The sequence below is a fragment of the Carassius carassius genome, chromosome 39 (assembly GCF_963082965.1).
Source record: "Carassius carassius chromosome 39, fCarCar2.1, whole genome shotgun sequence".
Classification (NCBI taxonomy): domain Eukaryota; kingdom Metazoa; phylum Chordata; class Actinopteri; order Cypriniformes; family Cyprinidae; genus Carassius; species Carassius carassius.
This window is the reverse complement of record NC_081793.1, coordinates 15,141,504-15,159,723: the sequence shown is the minus strand read 5'-3', so window position 1 is coordinate 15,159,723 and position 18,220 is coordinate 15,141,504. Positions and strand designations below refer to the sequence as shown.

Below are 18,220 nucleotides of genomic sequence, written 5' to 3'. Positions count from 1 at the left end.
AAGATGTATTCGTATTGAGAATTTCCACAACACTGTTTAGATTCAAGTAAAATGGAACCATGCTTTCTTCCTAGAAAATTCCGTATTAATGTCATTAGATAAAGATTCAGTGATGTAAACTTTTTATTTGTAAATCTTTTTATTTATTTATTATTCATTATGTATGTGATTATACTGTTTATACTTAATTTATCTCTGACATGACATTTGCATTTTGCTTCTCCTGAAATATAGTGTGGCATGCTGATGTTCAGGGCTGAATAACAATTATCTGCCAGATATATCATTACACTGAGCATTACTCAGAATCTCTAATTACTTTCTAAATCAATTTCCCACCCTTTCTTCATTAGCATTCAATCTAATCACCTATTTATTCTTGTGTGCATAAAGAGTTCCCAAACAATGAAGATTCCTTGAACATTCTCTAAATCTGCATCATATAAAGTTGAAGCTAACTTGAAGCTTATGAAGTGGCACCTGCTTGAGTGGCTGTCCTTGGAAAGTTTCAGCATTCTCCCTATTTAATCCTCTCATACTAAAGGTGAAAGAGTTGAGCTATGTGGTGCAACAACTCATTTGACACTGTTTCTTACCCAGTACTGGTAAAATCCTTCTTATTTCTCCTTGGCTTCATCCAACCTAAGGATACTCTCAAGCTTCACTTCCCCTAATCCTGCTAATGCATATGAACAACACCCTGAGCCCCAAAGGGAAATGCTATAAAGATAGTCCTTGTCTGTTTTATAGAGAGAGACAGTCTAAATCCTTAAAACGCTAAAGCTGTTCTGAATTTTAGTTAACATGAATGGATGAAATCAATGAAGGAGATTAAAACACCTCAGCAAAAGGACAATGTTTGCACTGTTCAATGCTCCATGAAAAGCAGATCTTAAAACCTGCAAGCACTTTTAACTTTATATTGATCTGCTGAAAGACTGAGCCACCCTTTATGTCTTTAGAATTAACTTGAATGTGAAACATACTTTGTTTTATTTTGCTTCCCTCAGAAATGTTGATGATTATGAAAGTAAGATTTAACACTGTTTCCTGAAGCTTTCCACAAATGCTGATTTTAGAAATCATATTGTAAAAAAATAAATAAATATATATATATATATATATACATACAACCCGAATTCCGGAAAGGTTGGGACGTTTTTTAAATTTTAATAAAATGAAAACTAAAGGAATTTCAAATCACATGAGCCAATATTTTATTCACAATAGAACATAGATAACATAGCAAATGTTTAAACTGAGAAATTTTACACTTTTATCCACTTAATTAGCTCATTTAAAATTTAATGCCTGCTACAGGTCTCAAAAAAAGTTGGCACGGGGGCAACAAATGGCTAAAAAAGCAAGCAGTTTTGAAAAGATTCAGCTGGGAGAACATCTAGTGATTAATTAAGTTAATTGATATCAGGTCTGTAACATGATTAGCTATAAAAGCTTTGTCTTAGAGAAGCAGAGTCTCTCAGAAGTAAAGATGGGCAGAGGCTCTCCAATCTGTGAAAGACTGCGTAAAAAAAATTGTGGAAAACTTTAAAAACAATGTTCCTCAATGTCAAATTGCAAAGGCTTTGCAAATCTCATCATCTACAGTGCATAACATCATCAAAAGATTCAGAGAAACTGGAGAAATCTCTGTGCGTAAGGGACAAGGCCGGAGACCTTTATTGGATGCCCGTGGTCTTCGGGCTCTCAGACGACACTGCATCACTCATCGGCATGATTGTGTCAATGACATTACTAAATGGGCCCAGGAATACTTTCAGAAACCACTGTCGGTAAACACAATCCGCCGTGCCATCAGCAGATGCCAACTAAAGCTCTATCATGCAAAAAGGAAGCCATATGTGAACATGGTCCAGAAGCGCCGTCGTGTCCTGTGGGCCAAGGCTCATTTAAAATGGACTATTTCAAAGTGGAATAGTGTTTTATGGTCAGACGAGTCCAAATTTGACATTCTTGATGGAAATCACGGACGCCGCGTCCTCCGGGCTAAAGAGGAGGGAGACCTTCCAGCATGTTATCAGCGTTCAGTTCAAAAGCCAGCATCTCTGATGGTATGGGGGTGCATAAGTGCATACGGTATGGGCAGCTTGCATGTTTTGGAAGGCTCTGTGAATGCTGAAAGGTATATAAAGGTTTTAGAGCAACATATGCTTCCCTCCAAACAACGTCTATTTCAGGGAAGGCCTTGTTTATTTCAGCAGGACAATGCAAAACCACATACTGCAGCTATAACAACAGCATGGCTTCGTCGTAGAAGAGTCCGGGTGCTAACCTGGCCTGCCTGCAGTCCAGATCTTTCACCTATAGAGAACATTTGGCGCATCATTAAACGAAAAATACGTCAAAGACGACCACGAACTCTTCAGCAGCTGGAAATCTATATAAGGCAAGAATGGGACCAAATTCCAACAGCAAAACTCCAGCAACTCATAGCTTCAATGCCCAGACGTCTTCAAACTGTTTTGAAAAGAAAAGGAGATGCTACACCATGGTAAACATGCCCCGTCCCAACTATTTTGAGACCTGTAGCAGAAATCAAAATTGAAATGAGCTCATTTTGTGCATAAAATTGTAAACTTTCTCAGTTTAAACATTTGCTATGTTATCTATGTTCTATTGTGAATAAAATATTGGCTCATGTGATTTGAAAGTCTTTTAGTTTTCATTTTATTCAAATTTAAAAAACGTCCCAACTTTTCCGGAATTCGGGTTGTACATCGCATTATAAATTATTTTGCTTTTAATTATGTAGTGTATTTTATTGTACTGAACATAATAAAGTCACACAAGGTTAGGTTAACACTTTTATTAGAATACAACTTGACTGTACAAATAAAAAGAAATATTTTACTGCTGAATTCTTAGAAACATTTGAAAGGAGACCATCAAAATATTCCAGGGTGGATTACCAGTCCAAAGAATCCAGATTCAACTGAAGTTGAAGAAAGTCTTTTTCATACCATGTCCACTAGTTTAAATGTATTCTCCTGTTTTGTAGGAATGACATTGATAAAGGTCTTATACAGAACAGCACCCTTGGGAAGTTTTGGGATCACATCCCTGGCTTCGGCACTACGTGGTAGAGGAATGAACACCTCCTTGGTGAATCTGACAATACCATCCTCTAGGGCATAAAGTGTTTTGTTTGTTCCAATACCGACCTGAGAAGACAGACAATGGAAGATTGATTTCCAGTGAGTTGAATGTTATCCATTTAAATTTTTAAATAATTGTAATGTTATTTGAAGAGATTGAGAACAATGCATTATCATTTAAAATTAATGAAAAAAATAAAAAGATTTAATCCAATAAAATTAAGATTTCCATGTTACATTCAAAAGTGTTACGCTGATAAATATAATTTGTAATGAACAATACACACACCCACACACATACGTATATATTTTTTTCATTAGAAAAATGCTAAATAGTTTTATTAGAATATTAAGAAAATGTTAAGAAAAAAGTGTGTGTGTGTGTATACCAACTTATATTACAAACTGTGCTTTGTTCTGTCATTGTATGCTTGTGAAATCAGATACGACTACATATTTAGACATTTCAGCAAACATTTAAAAAGGGAAACAATTTTGGATCAAAGTAATTGATAAATAAAAATTTGATACTGTACAAAAATATCTAAGCATGTGATATCAAAGCATTTTAGTGAGCAGAAATTGTAATTAATAAATGGTATACAATAATAACATAAAACACATGATAACTTGCCCCAGCCAGGCACAGCTATAGCTATATTTGATTCCAAACATCTTACATGAGCTCCAGGCTGCCAGCGCATAAGACCCTTGCGTTGTGTTGCAAGGATGTTGCCTGCATGTACAAAGTTCCCTTAAAAGTAGGAAATACAACGTAAATTAATGGAGGACTAGCCACAGTTACAGAATTTTTTTTTATCTCTACATGTTTCTCATATGAGATCAAGTCAAAGTACCATCTTGTTTTTTGTAACCATATCTACGGCCAGCACTCTTCCCTCCTAGGTTTTTGCTGCTTCCTCCTGATTTCTTTGAAGCAAATCTCGTCAGAACAACTGTGGGTGTTTGACTGAACAGAATACCTGCAAAAGACCAGAGGAACACAGAAATCATTGCCTGCCTGCAACATAGTAGTGTTAGATGATGTTGAAGCTTTCCTTCACGTCATAGGTATTCGTTTGATATAATTGTTTGCTGGACAATTCACAGTTTAAATACTGTTGATACTGCTGTCAACATTGAACACATGCTCACTGTGCTGTCAGGGAATGGTGGCTTAACACGCTTAGTACCGACTAACAGTCATTACAAAACGCTGAAAGGTCTCAATTGATTAATATCAGCAGCTATTATTCATACCTGACTTGCACTGTACATTATTACAATCCGAAAAAGTCATAAAACGGTCATTTTACTTACAGGGTCTGGATTGCAGGATCAAGGACGCGAGCGCCGCCATTTTGAATGACGTGGGTGTGACGCACATCGCGCGCGCGGAACTCCTGTGATTCTTCAGAACCCGCGAACTACAAAATTGAACTGGCGTGAGTATAAAGAAAAATATGTGTTTAATGAATATTGCATATGTACAGCTGCAATAGAAGATTTGAGAGGATGCTGAGTTGCATGAACATTTGTATCTTGATATTTAATGTGGTCTGCTGTCGTGAGCTGGAAACTTTTGCTCGTTTCTGTTTTCCCGTGTGTGTGTGTGTGTGTGTGTGTGTATGTAACGTAACGTTAAATGTAAACAGTTGTATAATAGAGTCACACGCGACGGTGCTAGCTTTGGTTGTGATTGAATATCGCGAAATCGGCACCGTTCTCCTAACCGAATATTAGTTGATCATGTTTCAACAGCATATTAATGTAAAATTGTTTTATGGAAGTCACCATATTTTCCTACATCCCGCAGTTACTACAGTGATTGAACAATGTTTAAACTGTGATATCCACCGCTGTCACGTTAAAGAGATAAATTGCCAGAAATCCTATATCAATTATGATTTTACAGTAACGTTAGTAGGACTACAAACAACGTTTTCTAGCTATGGATCTGTTCCGTTTTCTGCGTATTCATCTGATTTAAACAAGCTGATTAGCTTTCTAACATATCAGATGATATTTTGTTTGAAACTTTGAGAAAGAAGTATGGTAGTGTTGAAAACGTCAGCTAGAACAATGCCACTCCTTGCTAATAAAATAATTAAAAACTAAGTATTGACTTCGACTTGAAAGAACCAGTAATATATAATATGATTTCTTAAATATAACGTGTTGCTAAAAAAATGGATTTCATATGTAACGTTATATAACATTTTTCTGGAGGAAATAAATATTACCAGGGCATCAGAAAATCTGTATTGTTGAGCCCTGCATGTTAAATTGTTTTAATTTGAACTTTCCTTCAGACCGCAGATCTTCAGCATGACCTGCATCAGTAGACCTGGATTCCTCCTAAGTGACAGTGACTCCAGTGATTCAGAGCAGCTGCCTGTGTTTGATTTCTCACAGTCAAAATCCGGACAGCCCAACCTGGTGGTTTTAGACATTTCAGACTCAGAAATGGCTCCTGTTTCTGATCCAGTTTCTTCTTTGGAAGTCCACGCCTCCGCTGGAGCTGCTAGAAGTGACGTGTTGATGGTCAGTAGTGACAGTGAAGAAGAGGAAGCTATGATTCCCTTAGCTGTAAGACTGAAACAGAAACAGCTTGGTCTGGGTACAGCAACTATCAGTGCAGATGAGACCCGGGCTTCTAATGTGGTTTCCAATGGATGCTCACGCCTCTTAGATGTTCCAGCACATCATATCAACCCTGAGGCCCAGCCGGTTGAACGTAACAAGATCTGTAGCAATATAACAAGGCAGTGCATCTCAAACAACAATGCACCATACCTCACAAAAGAACCTCCACCTGAAGCAGAAAATGGCACTTACCTGGCCAAACGCAAGAAAACCCCAGCAGAAGTTGAAGTTGCCAGACAGGAAACCCTAAGGAAAAGAGCAATGCAAAAGCATCAGCAGGAAGAGAAGGAGAGATTGAGGATGGAGAAGAAAGCTCTGGCTGATGCTGTGAAAATCCTAAGGCCAGAGGAGTGCATCAAACACCTGGTGGTGACGGTCGATCCAGGTAGGTGGCAGTGTGTGCCTGCAGTGCTCATCATTGCTGTCACAGTTGCTTTCCGTGCTTTGATACTTTTCCAGAGTTGTTAAAAAGCATTGGCATGCGGTATTAAGCTGCATTTGCTGAATGGATTAGTATTGATTAGCTGCCTCTCCCCCATAGGCCTACTGCAGCTGGAAGGTGGCGGCGCTCTCCTGACTTCTCTGCATGCCATGGGCTGCAGTTGTGCCATAGAGAAGCAGTCTCTTCCTCGTAGTGTCAGCTGGGCCAGACGCTCACCTTGCCCTCAGGCATGACAGCACTCTACACATACAAATGCACCAAAGAAAACATGTTAGCCATATTACTTGTCACTTGCTTTGAGATGTAGATGGTAAATAAATAAATAAATAATCAAATAAATTACTTATTTTCATAATAAGGCTGACATTAAATTTGAAATTGTGTGTGATATATTATATATAAATATATATATATATATATATATATATATATATATATATATATATATATATATATATAGATATATATATATATATATATATATATATATAGATATATATATAGATACATACATACATACATACATTATATAGATAGATAGATAGATACATACATACATACATACATACATACATAGAATGAAATATTCTAAAATAAATATTGTTATTGTAAATAATAAAACACTATTAACTAATATGGGTCAATAAATGCTTTTTAATTTGTATCACAACATAATATAGTGTACAGTATGAAAAAAAAAGTGAAAGTGATGTGACTTACAGCCAAGTATACTGACCCATACTTAGAATTTGTGCTCTGCATTTAACCCATCCAAAGTGCTCGCACACACACACACACACACTGTGAACAAACACCCGGGGCAGTGGACAGCCATTTATGCTGCGACGTCCGGGGAGCAGTTGGTAGTTCAATGCCTTGCTCAAGGGCACCTCAGTTGTGGTATTGAAGGTGGAGAGAGTGCTGTACATTCACTCCCCCACTTACAATTTCTGCCGGCCCGAGACTCGGACTCGCAACCTTTGGATTACGACTCTGAATCTCTAACCATTAGGCTACAACTTCATTGTATTCATTCTAGGATTTTCTAAAGATTACATTTAACAGTGCTATTATTAATGTTTTAGAGTGAGGTTACATGATGGCAAAGGTAACCTACCAGTAAATGTAACAATAGGGGCAATGAGGATGAACATTTTCGTTTGGATGAATGTAATTGCTAGAATATCGCTGTTCTGCAATATGTCACCTAAGCAGTTCCTTTTGAATGTCACGGATGTAGATGCTGAATTTGTGACAAAAAAATTCAAATACATTAATAAATCATTGTAAAAAAAAAAAAAAAAAAATATATATATATATATATATATATGTATGTATAGATAGATAGATAGATAGATATAGATACACACACATACACTTAGGACTGTAGATAAAGAAGATCCTTAAATATATGTGTGATGTCTAATATCTGGGTAGAAGTAACGGACATCTAAACCAGTGGTTCTCAACCAGAAGACCGGGAGCCACTAGGGTCTTAAAATGTAAATGTAGTTTTAATAACACACTATAATCTTAATATGATTAAAAACAAAAAAATAAAAATGTACTGCAATCTTGACATATTTTTGTGTTCAACTTTTTTATTTCAAGAGACGTGACAGAGGTTTGTATTAGCTTAGATAGGAGATATTTAGAATATTGTCTTGGACAAAGTGGGGTCTTGTAGTCAAAGAGGTTGAGAACCTCTAATCTTAATCTTTTTGCATATATTTTTATAGTTCTTTTAAATGTTTTATTTGCAGACTGGTGAGATGATGTCCATTCCAGACTCAAATACTGTAATCCAAGTTCCTGTGGATGACTTTGTAACCATGATTAATAACTACTGCAAGGTAGGCACATTGCTCCTCATTTATCAATCTAACGTAGAAACGAGTGCAGATCCGTGCGCACAAATCAACTTAAGTCAGAGTTCACTTGGGATTTATGAAACATTTGTATGGTGCCAATCTGATCGTATGAATGACCGCTCGTTGATAAATATGGGCGGCTGAAAACAATTGTCATTTGAATATAACGCCCCTAAAAACACCCCGGTTTAGAAGCCTCACCCCTAGAGTTTATTACACGGAGAAACGAAATCCAGCCAAAAAGAGGAAGTATTTTCAAATAAATAGTAAAAAAAAAATATATATATTTAAATATATATTAAACTGTAGATAAAATACCATATAACATAAGAACATATTTTCCTAACATTCGTTAGGAATAGCTGTCTGAATCACCGCGTCAATAACAAAACTTTTTTTTTCCTTCAAATTCTATCTTAAATTTGGTGTTTTTCACAATATTGGGAAGAGCATGAAAGGGGTTATCATTAGGTTAATACCTGTACACAGAGGTTATACTGTCATCAAAAATGTTTGTTTGGGCTCTGCACACTGATTTTAAAGCAGACCTTTTAAAATAAACAGTGTAACTTTTATGTTTGGTTGACTGCATTTTAGTTTGCTGATGAATGGCTGAGAACTAATTTTGTTTGTCTGTGCGTGAGGCGCCTGTGCGATCAGATGGATTTAATCAAATAAATATATAAAAAAGAAATACAATGCACAAATAAAAAAAAAAGCGTAATCTTGTTGCACAGTTGTTATTTTTTTCCTTTTGTTAATCAATTAATTAAATTATAGTCTATTATATATTTTGTTGTGATCCTATTTACTTTCATAGAAGTGTTGCAGGTGATGGCAATGATTAAATCCTCATGGTCTGCTATTCGCACATAAAACAAACAAAAAAAACACATTCTAATTCTGGTTAACGATCGGCTAATGAGCTACGTTTGACGGTCAGGAAAACAAAAATGAACAGAATTCTCCACCGTATTTACTATGCTGCACTAAAGTTCAGGTAACTCGAAAACTTGCGTACATGAGCTGAGATCAGATGTGAGATTTGATCATAACCACCGCTGAAGTCCATATTGAAAGAAATACCAAGTTTTGCATTGGAATGACTGTACGCCTACGTCGTATGTTCGTTTCATAAATGAAGCCCATTATGTTCTGGTATGGTGTAATTTCCGATTGGACCATTATAATTACCTAATTGATCCTTAATCAGACAATTGTTTGATGTGCCCTTTTTGCATGATGTGGCAACTAAAAATTTAATTGAAAAAGGCAACAGAAAAACTAGCAGTTATGACCTTTCCAAGAAGAGTCGGAGCAATTAAGAGTAATGAATATAATTACGGGATCTCCTCTCAATTATGTAAAAAATTATAATCTGTAAGCGCCTTAAAATATGTTTTTGCTTGATCTTTGAAAAATACCTGTCTTCTGAATTTTGACAGCTTTGGGATTTCTATCCTGATTAGGCTCTGTGTGGGGCTTTTTTGTTTTTAATATAGCGGCAATGCAACGGTGTGTTGATTGAAAGCGGCATATCTCTGACCACTTGGATCCAAGGACTTATGAGCAGGAACCCAGGCAGAACCCTCAGTCTGGTTGTGATTGACATAGACAAGTACTTCAGGTGATTGACCGTCAGACATAGTTTTATTTAATGAATATTTCATCTAAATGCTTTGACACAAATACAAGCGTTACACTTCTATAATAAATAATTAATTCTGAATTTTTTTCTTTTTTTATACTGAATGATTTATCAGAATGAATATTATTTTTTGAACAGTAATCATAAAACAAACATTTGCATTAGCACATGTATGTTATGATATATTTTGAATGACAATTGAGTTTATAATTGCTTAATTTTGCATCTAATGTTCTTATGCAGATCCCAGAATTCAAAATGTCAGAAGAAATACCGTGAGGCGGTGCTGGGTGAGGAAAAGAATGTAGGACTTCAGGGAGCGCAGAAAAAGAGAAGAAAGAAAGATGATATCAATCAGCTTCCTGAGGTCTCGCGAGTGCAGGTGGAGGAGGTAAGCTGAACCACCTCACTGGCAGTCGATATATAAATTCATGGCCATATTTGAGGTCCTCTGCTTCAACTCAGTTTTTTTTCCCCCTCACCTGTCCATCAGGCTTTGGTAGACCTGCAACTGCAAACCGGGGTCCAGGTTCGCTTCCTCTCTACCTGGAAAGACTTCACTGATTATATTACCATGTCAACCAAAGCAGTAGCCGAGGCACCGTTCAAGTGAGTGGGAAGCCAGTTTCCTTATTTATCACTCTCCAACCAGCTGCATCTTTAGCTACAGTGGATTATTTTTTACTTGTGTATGTTTACTTTTCCCAGACGGGAGCGAGAGAAGACGGGTTTCACATTTTGTTTGGAGAGTGAGTGGGCAGGGGGTCAGAAGGTGGACCGCACAGGGAACGGCCTTCTGCAAGTTTGGAAGAGGCAAATACAGCAGTTGAACCGCGTCAGCCCTGATATGGCCAGTGCTATACTCAGTGCCTACCCTTCTCCTCGGCTTCTTACTCAGGTTTAATCTGTTTTCAATTACTGAAGTGTGTAACAGCTAATACAAATTTTATTTGCCAACACATTATCGGCAGACAAATGAACAAATGGCATATACTGTTCTTTTGTAAATCATTTTATGAATGACATTTAATGTTTTCTGGTGTGAGATCTTATGTTTGAATGTATATCTGTTACTTGTAGGCATATGCACGGTGCAAATCGGAACATGAAAAAGTTGGTCTGCTGGCAGACATACTCATTCGTCGTGGAGAGGGCGTGACTTCTACAACCCGCAGAGTTGGTCCAGAGCTTTCCAAACGGCTGTTTCTTTTGATGATGTCATGTGATGCTCATCAGCCCCTTGATTCTGCTGTATAGGTTCTTCTGTCTCCTTGTACACATTAGGACAATTGTCAAAAGCATAGTGCTATCGATATTTATTACAGTTCAGATATTTTATAAACTTCAAGCCTGAATTTGCCAGATTTTCAAAAAAGTTATATTTCTCAGTTTTTACAATAAATTGTTGATATTAAATGATTCTCAAAGTAGCTAAAAAACATTTTACTTTACCTCCATCAGAATTAGTTTTTCTCAAATTACCCCATTGCAAACCTTTATGTACCTCTTTATACTAAAGGGGGAACCTTGAAAGTTTCTTCGAGCTTTTTGTTCTCTTCTTTCCAGTGGCAACTAACCTTGGACGGAAGCCGAAATGCAGTAAATGATCAAAAATGCTACACAAGCACAGTATTTCTTGGACACAATTAAGACCAATAGGTCATACCCAAGCTGAATCATTTAGAATTAATTCCCTTTATGTTATTTTTACATATATTACCAGCACTAGAGAGGGCACTATTAATTACAAAAGCTTTTGGCTTTTTTCCTGTTTAAGGCACTATTGCACTCCTTTCGGTAACCAAAATGTCCCCTTGAGTCACTGTCTAAGGACCGTAGAGACTCATGGCTCATTTCCAGCACACTAGACAATGGCACCTGACCAAGGAGTGTCGTGTTGCCGGAAACGAGCGGTGGGGTAACGAGCTGTTAAATGTGCTTAAGAGATGAGCTGCATGCTTCATACCTGTCCCTCAAGGCAGTATTTCCTCTACAGTTTAAGGGATGGCATAACAAACTATGGCTAGTAGGTGTGTGCTTGTGCCGAAGGGAATTATATGAGCAGAAGTACTGCAGCTTGAAAAGGGATCACCTTGGAGTGATTGTTTAGCTGAATAGTATGAAATCCAATTTCCGTGTACTCTGAATGCAGACTATAATAGCTTTTACGACCTAGAGTCTGCAGTGCTACTGCTAACGTCTTCAGTGGCTTGTGAATGGTTGAATGAGACTTTAGTTTCCAAAAATCTGTTGTAGAATATCATAACTTACAAAGTACAATGTAACTCGTCTAACCTAAACGTTTAGGAGGAGGAATTGTTTCTCTAATAGTGTTTCATTTGCATCATAATACAAATATCTGTGGAAGTGCGAAGGGTCTGTTTATGTGTCTGCAATGTGCATATATGAGTCATGACTACTCCAAATGATAGATTGCACCTTGTAAAGAATTTCTGTTCAGCAGAGTAGCAATTTCTCATTTCTGGTGCATGCAGGATTTTTCCTGCTTCTTGTTGGAGATTAATAAGGATTGGGAGTGGCGGTAGGTCAACGTCGGCCACCTTCACTCACAGTCAATAGAAGCAAAGCAGGGCTGTTAGTCACTGTCCTTCTCTAGATATTCTCAACTCAGCTCATCTCTTGGAAAAATGCGCCTTCTTATCGGCCGCCACACAAGATGGAGTGCTACAGGCTGCGCCGGTAATGGTTCTGTGAGTATGTTTTGTTCCAGTTCCAGTTTGGTATTCTTGACAGAGTGGGTGCACTTCCAATATCTTGGGTTGTGCCACAGTAATGCCACCTGTAGTGTGCTGGCCCTTTGTTGTCAGTGGCATAATAATCATACATTTCCTCAGGCAAGTGAAATGGCAACAAGACAAAAGTCTCTGATATTAATCTTCAATTGCATTCTCATGTGTTTTGCCTTGGCGCTCGGTGAATCACGATCCACTCTGAGCCACTTGTTAAAATGACAAGAGAGAATGTCAAAGACTACAACAATCTATTTCAGAGCATGAGTAGGCCGGTCGCTGTGGTATTGGTTTCTTTGCCACCAGCGTTCAATCAATGTTTTCTGCTTCTCTTTAAAAATTAATTATATGGCTCTCTTTCTGCCTTTTTGTTCATTTGCAAATCAGACTCAAGCGATTCAAATGTTCAGATCCTGCTCTTCTGGAACAAGAGATGCAAAACCCTTAAGAAAACTTTGGCTGCCAGAGCTAGAGGATTTTTAACTACAGAGGGAAAGCAGTGTTGATTTTGTTTTGTACCTTGCCCTCTCCTACTACCCTTTTTTTTAGACTGCACTTATGTACAGAGTTTTCCTCTCTTACAGTGGATTTTTAGTGGTTTTTGTTCCAGTTGGTTAGGTGAATTTTTGATTTCCACATGAGGGCAGAATTGTTTCACACTGACTGTACACTGACTAGACCAATGTATCCACACTGGTGTTGCTGTTCTCAGCTTGATGTTTTATTGAACACCACATTGCGATCCAACACAGTAGCAAGATTCTTAAAATTGAACAAATGTATTAATGTTACCATGAACTGCATAGATTGAACAATATGCAAAATTGTTATTGTGACAGGCTTGTCTATATGGTTTGAGTGTCTGATGTCTCTTGAATTTTAATGGCATCTTTCTCTTAGCAGACAGTAATTCACTGCACAAGTTTATGCTCCCTGGCTGCAAGTGGTATGTAGTCCGGATTGTTTGATTGATCTGATTTTGTTAGTTGTCACATGAAGGTAAACAAATAAAATACTTCAGTCTTTTAAAAAATGTGTATTATGTTGTGTTACATTCCCAATTAGTTTCTAGGTGCAAAAGGGAAATAACATTTTAATGTGAAGGTTAGCAGAGGCACACAAAAAAAGGTTTGAACCATTATCAGTCCCAGCACTCAGTACACAATAAGATAAAAATAAATGTATTTATAATAAAAAAAAAGACAACATACACATTGCCAAAGGAACCCCAAACAAACAATTTAAACATAAAAACTAGCATTTCTTCAGGAGCAGGTAAAGCCAAAATAACAAACAAAAGGGCACTACCTGCCCGAAGGAAATAGTTAACCTGCAAAGAAAATAAAGTAAACAGAACTCTTACCTTACTTCCTAACTAGAAAAAAATAGGAGAAAATGAGAACAAAAGAAAATGGCACCCATCTTCCTACTGCTCCAATGCTCCATAAAAAGCAGATACTCAAAGCACTACATCAATCACACATTTAAGTTTTTTTATTTATTTTAAGTGTAACCTTTACACAAGGCTCCACACTAGTGATGTTACAAATGACACTGAAGCTTCAAAGCGCGTATCGAGTAAGCATTGCAATTCCTGATTAAGCTCTAGAGCAGATCGCGGTTTTTTTTCAGAGAATCACGTGATCAACAAAAAACGAAGCCTGCATCCGAATACTTACAGGTGCATCTCAATAAATTATAATGTCGTGGAAAAGTTCCTTTATTTCTGTAATTCAACTCAAAATGTCAAACTCGTGTATTAAATAAATTCAATGCACACAGACTGAAGTAGTTTAAGTCTTTGGTTATTTTAATTGTTAAAATAACTCATATTTAACAAAAACCTACCGATTCACTATCTCAACAAATCAGAGTACTTCATAAGACCAATAAAAAAAAAAAATAATTTTGTGAATTGTTGGCCTTCTTTGGAATTGTTGGAAAGTATGTTCATATACTGTACATGATCTCAATATATGGTAGGGGCTTTGTTGCTTTAATTACTGCCTCAATTCAGTGTGGCATGGATTAGATTAGACTCTGTGGGGTTCAGGTCTGGTGAGTTTGCTGGCCAGTCAAGCACACCAGCACAATGGTCATTTAACCAACTCTTGGTGATTTTGGCAGTGTGGGCAGGTGCCAAATCCTGCTGGAAAATGAAATCAGCATCTCTGAAATCAGCAATTTATTGGTAAACGGGTGCAGTGACTTTGGTTTTCAAAAAGCTGATAAACTAAGTTCTCGAAGATCACGGGCATCCAGTATGGTTTTCCGGACTTGACCCTTACACACAGAGATTGTTCCAGATTCTCTGAATCTTTGGATGATATTATGCACTGTAGATGATGATAACTTCAAACTCTTTGCAATTTTTCTCTGAGAAACTCCTTTCTGACATTACTCCACTATTTTTCGTTATCTATATTCTATTGTGAATAAAATTAAAGTTTATGAGATTTGTAAATTATTCCATTCCTTTTTTACTCACAATTTCTACAGTGTCCCAACTTTTTTGGAATCGGGTTTGTATATATGTAGATTGGTTCCAAAATGCTATAAATCAATTTTGATTTATTTGAGTAAAAATGTGTTTACTTTGCCAAGAAAGTGGCAAGATGAAAACCACCATTTTCTGTTTCAAACTTTCACATAGCATCTTTAGGCTATAATTACATAAAACAATCTTAATCCAGATTTTGATTTTCAAAGATTTATTATAAAATTGTATTATTTTTTCCCCAATATACAATAAATCCATGATAGTTTTTTTTTCTTTCTCAAAACGCAATAAATCCATTGAATCAATATTACAGTTTTTATATTGAAACTGATGAAAATGTTGATCCACATATGACAGCCTCAGAACTTGGTCAGTACTAATAATAGACAGGCACTGGACTAAAAATACATTCATCAGTCATCGCTTCCAAAATTAATTCAGAGGGTCATCTTGTTAATGCTATAATTTAATTACATCAATAAAATAAATTTCATTATGTACAAGAACATGAACAACATCACATTAGACCACAGAAATTCCAAAATTACATTTCCCTTACATTCAACTTCCAAAAGTGCATTCATCGTTGCCAAGTTACATTAATTTAGTTGAATAGTGCTATGTGTTGGATTAACAAAAACATAAATGGCATTAATAAAAACACTATTAATCACAGAACCGGCTTTACTGTCGAGATGCACGACAACCACATGCGATTTTTCATGCAGCCCTTGTTTGTTGATCACAAAGTAAATGAGGAAAACTAGGATGCCGGGTGTATTCAAAGCACTGCCATTATAGTCTAGAGTGTGTGGAATGGTGCGCTGTGAATGGTTGAGTGGATATATCCCATTCTGCAAAAAGGGAGACTGGCGTTTGTCACTATTTGGAAAAAAGGAAGAAAACATGACCTAATAACTCGTCAAAAATTGCATTTTGTGTAAAATAAAAAATGTACTTTTCAAAACCAACCAGATATAATACTGATTTGGCAGAAACACATTTTTTTTTTTAATGTTTATCGCATTTAGGAACCAAACTCTTAACATAGAGGAACTCAAACTATACATAGAGATCTTAACACACATGGCAATTGCTTAATACATAACGCTAAATGCTATAAACACAATTATAACGCCATTTTCATAAACACAAGCTGTCTCTTTTAAACATTTTAACTCGACTCAGGAAGTGTATATTATCCTTCTGAAACAATATACACACAAAATTACATTTATATATATATATATATATATATATATATATATATATATATATATATAAACATTAAACTATGATGTTGTAACATGTTCTTTCTCTGGTCTTTCTTTACCTAAGGGCAGTTAGGTTCTTCAGGTTATGTTTTTACACTAAGGCTATGTTTGCACTAGTGCATTTTAGTTTTGAAACGCATAACTTTTGCTACGATTATGCCTGTTGTTTACACTACTCCAAGGTTTTTGACCCTGGGGATGTGTTTCAGTGTAAACGGACCAAAACTGAGTCTTCTGAACATTCAGTATCCTCAAAGAATGTCCACACTCCTAAAGGCCATCAGAAAGCAGATATAGAGAATCTCATTGATGGTCCTTATAAAATCAGATCATAATTTGTTTCCCGCGTACTTGCTCCTTACAATCTAATTTTCGCTGTGGGAGGCTTTGTTCTCTGAAGGGTGCTTGAGAGTTTGAGGCTGCTGCGCGGAATCAGGCCAGGGCTCTATTTACTTCAGATCCCAGGCCTCATCCCTGCAGGGACCCCTAATCAATGCCCGCCTCTTGCCCTCTTCATGATCCCTCTCTTGTAGCGACCTGATGTGATCGCTAATTGGGCTATTTGTGTGGAGCTGAGCAAGCCTGACATTATTTCTTCTTGTCAGTGTGTGTGTTTTATGATGTTTCTGGGCCGTTTACTTATTTATTCGAAGCTTGCACCTTGTGGAGTCTGTGAGGTAGTTTGATGGACTGTGTCCCGAAGAAGTCTCCCGAGGCCATCCGTCTGTGTACGAGCATGTGTCAATGTGTGCGAGACGTCACAGCGGTGTCCTGACCACTGCCGCTCAGCATTCATTACACACCGTCACCCTCTTGTGCGTTTTTATTAACATTCCAATCAGTGCCGTGCCAGATTGCTGGATCTGCAGAAACAAATTGGGAATAGTCTTTGATATAAGGTTGAAAACACTCTGACAAGAAGAGGCACAAAAAGATGAATTCATGTGCATGGCGCATATTGAGATTTGGTCAATGAGCCAAGCCAGGGCCATTACTCCACTTTTTGTTATTTAAATGGATTTTTCACAACACCGGCACCTGGAGTATCGCTTCCATAAGCTAGGAGATCTTCTTCCACAAAAACAGCCAGTGGGAAGCTGCCAGTTCTTCCGTAAAGTGATAGGCACTTTTCCGGTTTTCTCTTGTCTTTATTTCTTTTTTTCCCTGCAGTTGACTGATTCACAGAATGGAGGTGTTTGACAGTCACCGTCATCTGCAAAAGACATGCTTTATTCTCAGAGGAAGGCAGTGCTGAGATGGAAAGATGAAGTTAAGACAGAGGGTGTCATTCATTCAGGTCTGTCACTCTCCCCTCTCTTTGTGTTTGAGATTATTTGGTCAATAGCTGTACTTGACCTTTTACACCCAAAAAGGTTTGTACATGTTGGTGCGGTTTCCCTCAGCATGGGTCATGTATGAGTATCGCTTCTGCTCTACAAGTCTCGGGATCAATCCGAATTCATGTCAGTAATATCTTCTCACAGCTGCTGTCCTTAACCTGGTGCTCAGTTCCTGTCTGAATGACGTTAGTGGTGTCTGAGCTCCACAGGAGATGACCTAGAATGATGGTGATGAAGCAACTTTGGCAATGAAAAGGTATGCCGAGTGATTCTGGTGATTCTACACTGTTTGTCATTTTAGTGTGCTTTTAAAGATTAACTTTACATAAATATTATTTATCTATTCCATGTATTTTACTTCTCTTAAATCTGTGCATTCCACAAAACTTATTCTATCAAAAATTCAGTTTTAGTATTTTCAAATACACCTGAAGGTTAATAGTATCTTAAGCTTTAGCATGTCTTAAAGTTCACAGAACAAAATCAAAGCCTCTTTTTCTGTGTGTGTATATTAAATTCATTATTTGTATGAACAAATCACTAAGGTCAGTAAATATGCTCATTGGCTTATTACAATGGGGTCCTTCCGATTTCATGTATTTCTTCTTTTTAAAAGTCTGACTATTTAAAGTT

At 37.0% G+C, this 18,220-nt stretch overlaps 2 protein-coding genes across 3 annotated transcripts; one reads left to right on the top strand and one right to left on the bottom strand.

Annotated features, from left to right (window-relative positions):
- Positions 1-2,812: 2,812 nt before the first annotated feature.
- mrpl27 (mitochondrial ribosomal protein L27) lies at positions 2,813-4,561 on the bottom strand. Of its 2 annotated transcripts, none has more exons than XM_059530860.1 (4): positions 4,437-4,561; positions 3,974-4,099; positions 3,797-3,870; positions 2,813-3,182 (listed from the first exon to the last, which is right to left on the bottom strand). In XM_059530860.1, exons 1-4 carry the CDS (start codon positions 4,501-4,503, stop codon positions 2,976-2,978), a joined length of 474 nt encoding a protein of 157 aa, XP_059386843.1. In that variant the 5' UTR covers positions 4,504-4,561; the 3' UTR covers positions 2,813-2,975. The 2 variants fall into 2 exon arrangements, with proteins under 2 accessions (XP_059386843.1, XP_059386845.1); XM_059530862.1 differs by having other exon boundaries at positions 4,377-4,463.
- eme1 (essential meiotic structure-specific endonuclease 1) lies at positions 4,437-13,506 on the top strand. The gene is made up of 9 exons (XM_059530859.1): positions 4,437-4,561; positions 5,429-6,147; positions 6,304-6,431; positions 7,968-8,057; positions 9,578-9,702; positions 9,967-10,114; positions 10,217-10,332; positions 10,432-10,621; positions 10,804-13,506. Exons 2-9 carry the CDS (start codon positions 5,445-5,447, stop codon positions 10,978-10,980), a joined length of 1,677 nt encoding a protein of 558 aa, XP_059386842.1. The 5' UTR covers positions 4,437-4,561; positions 5,429-5,444; the 3' UTR covers positions 10,981-13,506.
- The last annotated feature ends 4,714 nt before the right edge of the window (positions 13,507-18,220 follow it).

What these genes read in the sequence shown, in the direction of transcription:
- mrpl27 (XM_059530860.1), bottom strand. Translation starts at nt 4,503, where the DNA reads ATGTGCGTCACACCCACGTCATTCAAAATGGCGGCGCTCGCGTCCTTG. An exon ending in GATCCTGCAATCCAGACCCT is followed by an intron (nt 4,100 to 4,436) that starts GTAAGTAAAATG and finishes GGTCTTTTGCAG; the next exon opens with GTATTCTGTTCAGTCAAACA. An exon ending in TGGTTACAAAAAACAAGATG is followed by an intron (nt 3,871 to 3,973) that starts GTACTTTGACTT and finishes CCTACTTTTAAG; the next exon opens with GGAACTTTGTACATGCAGGC.
- eme1 (XM_059530859.1), top strand. Translation starts at nt 5,445, where the DNA reads ATGACCTGCATCAGTAGACCTGGATTCCTCCTAAGTGACAGTGACTCC. An exon ending in GACATAGACAAGTACTTCAG is followed by an intron (nt 9,703 to 9,966) that starts GTGATTGACCGT and finishes GTTCTTATGCAG; the next exon opens with ATCCCAGAATTCAAAATGTC. An exon ending in GTAGCCGAGGCACCGTTCAA is followed by an intron (nt 10,333 to 10,431) that starts GTGAGTGGGAAG and finishes TACTTTTCCCAG; the next exon opens with ACGGGAGCGAGAGAAGACGG.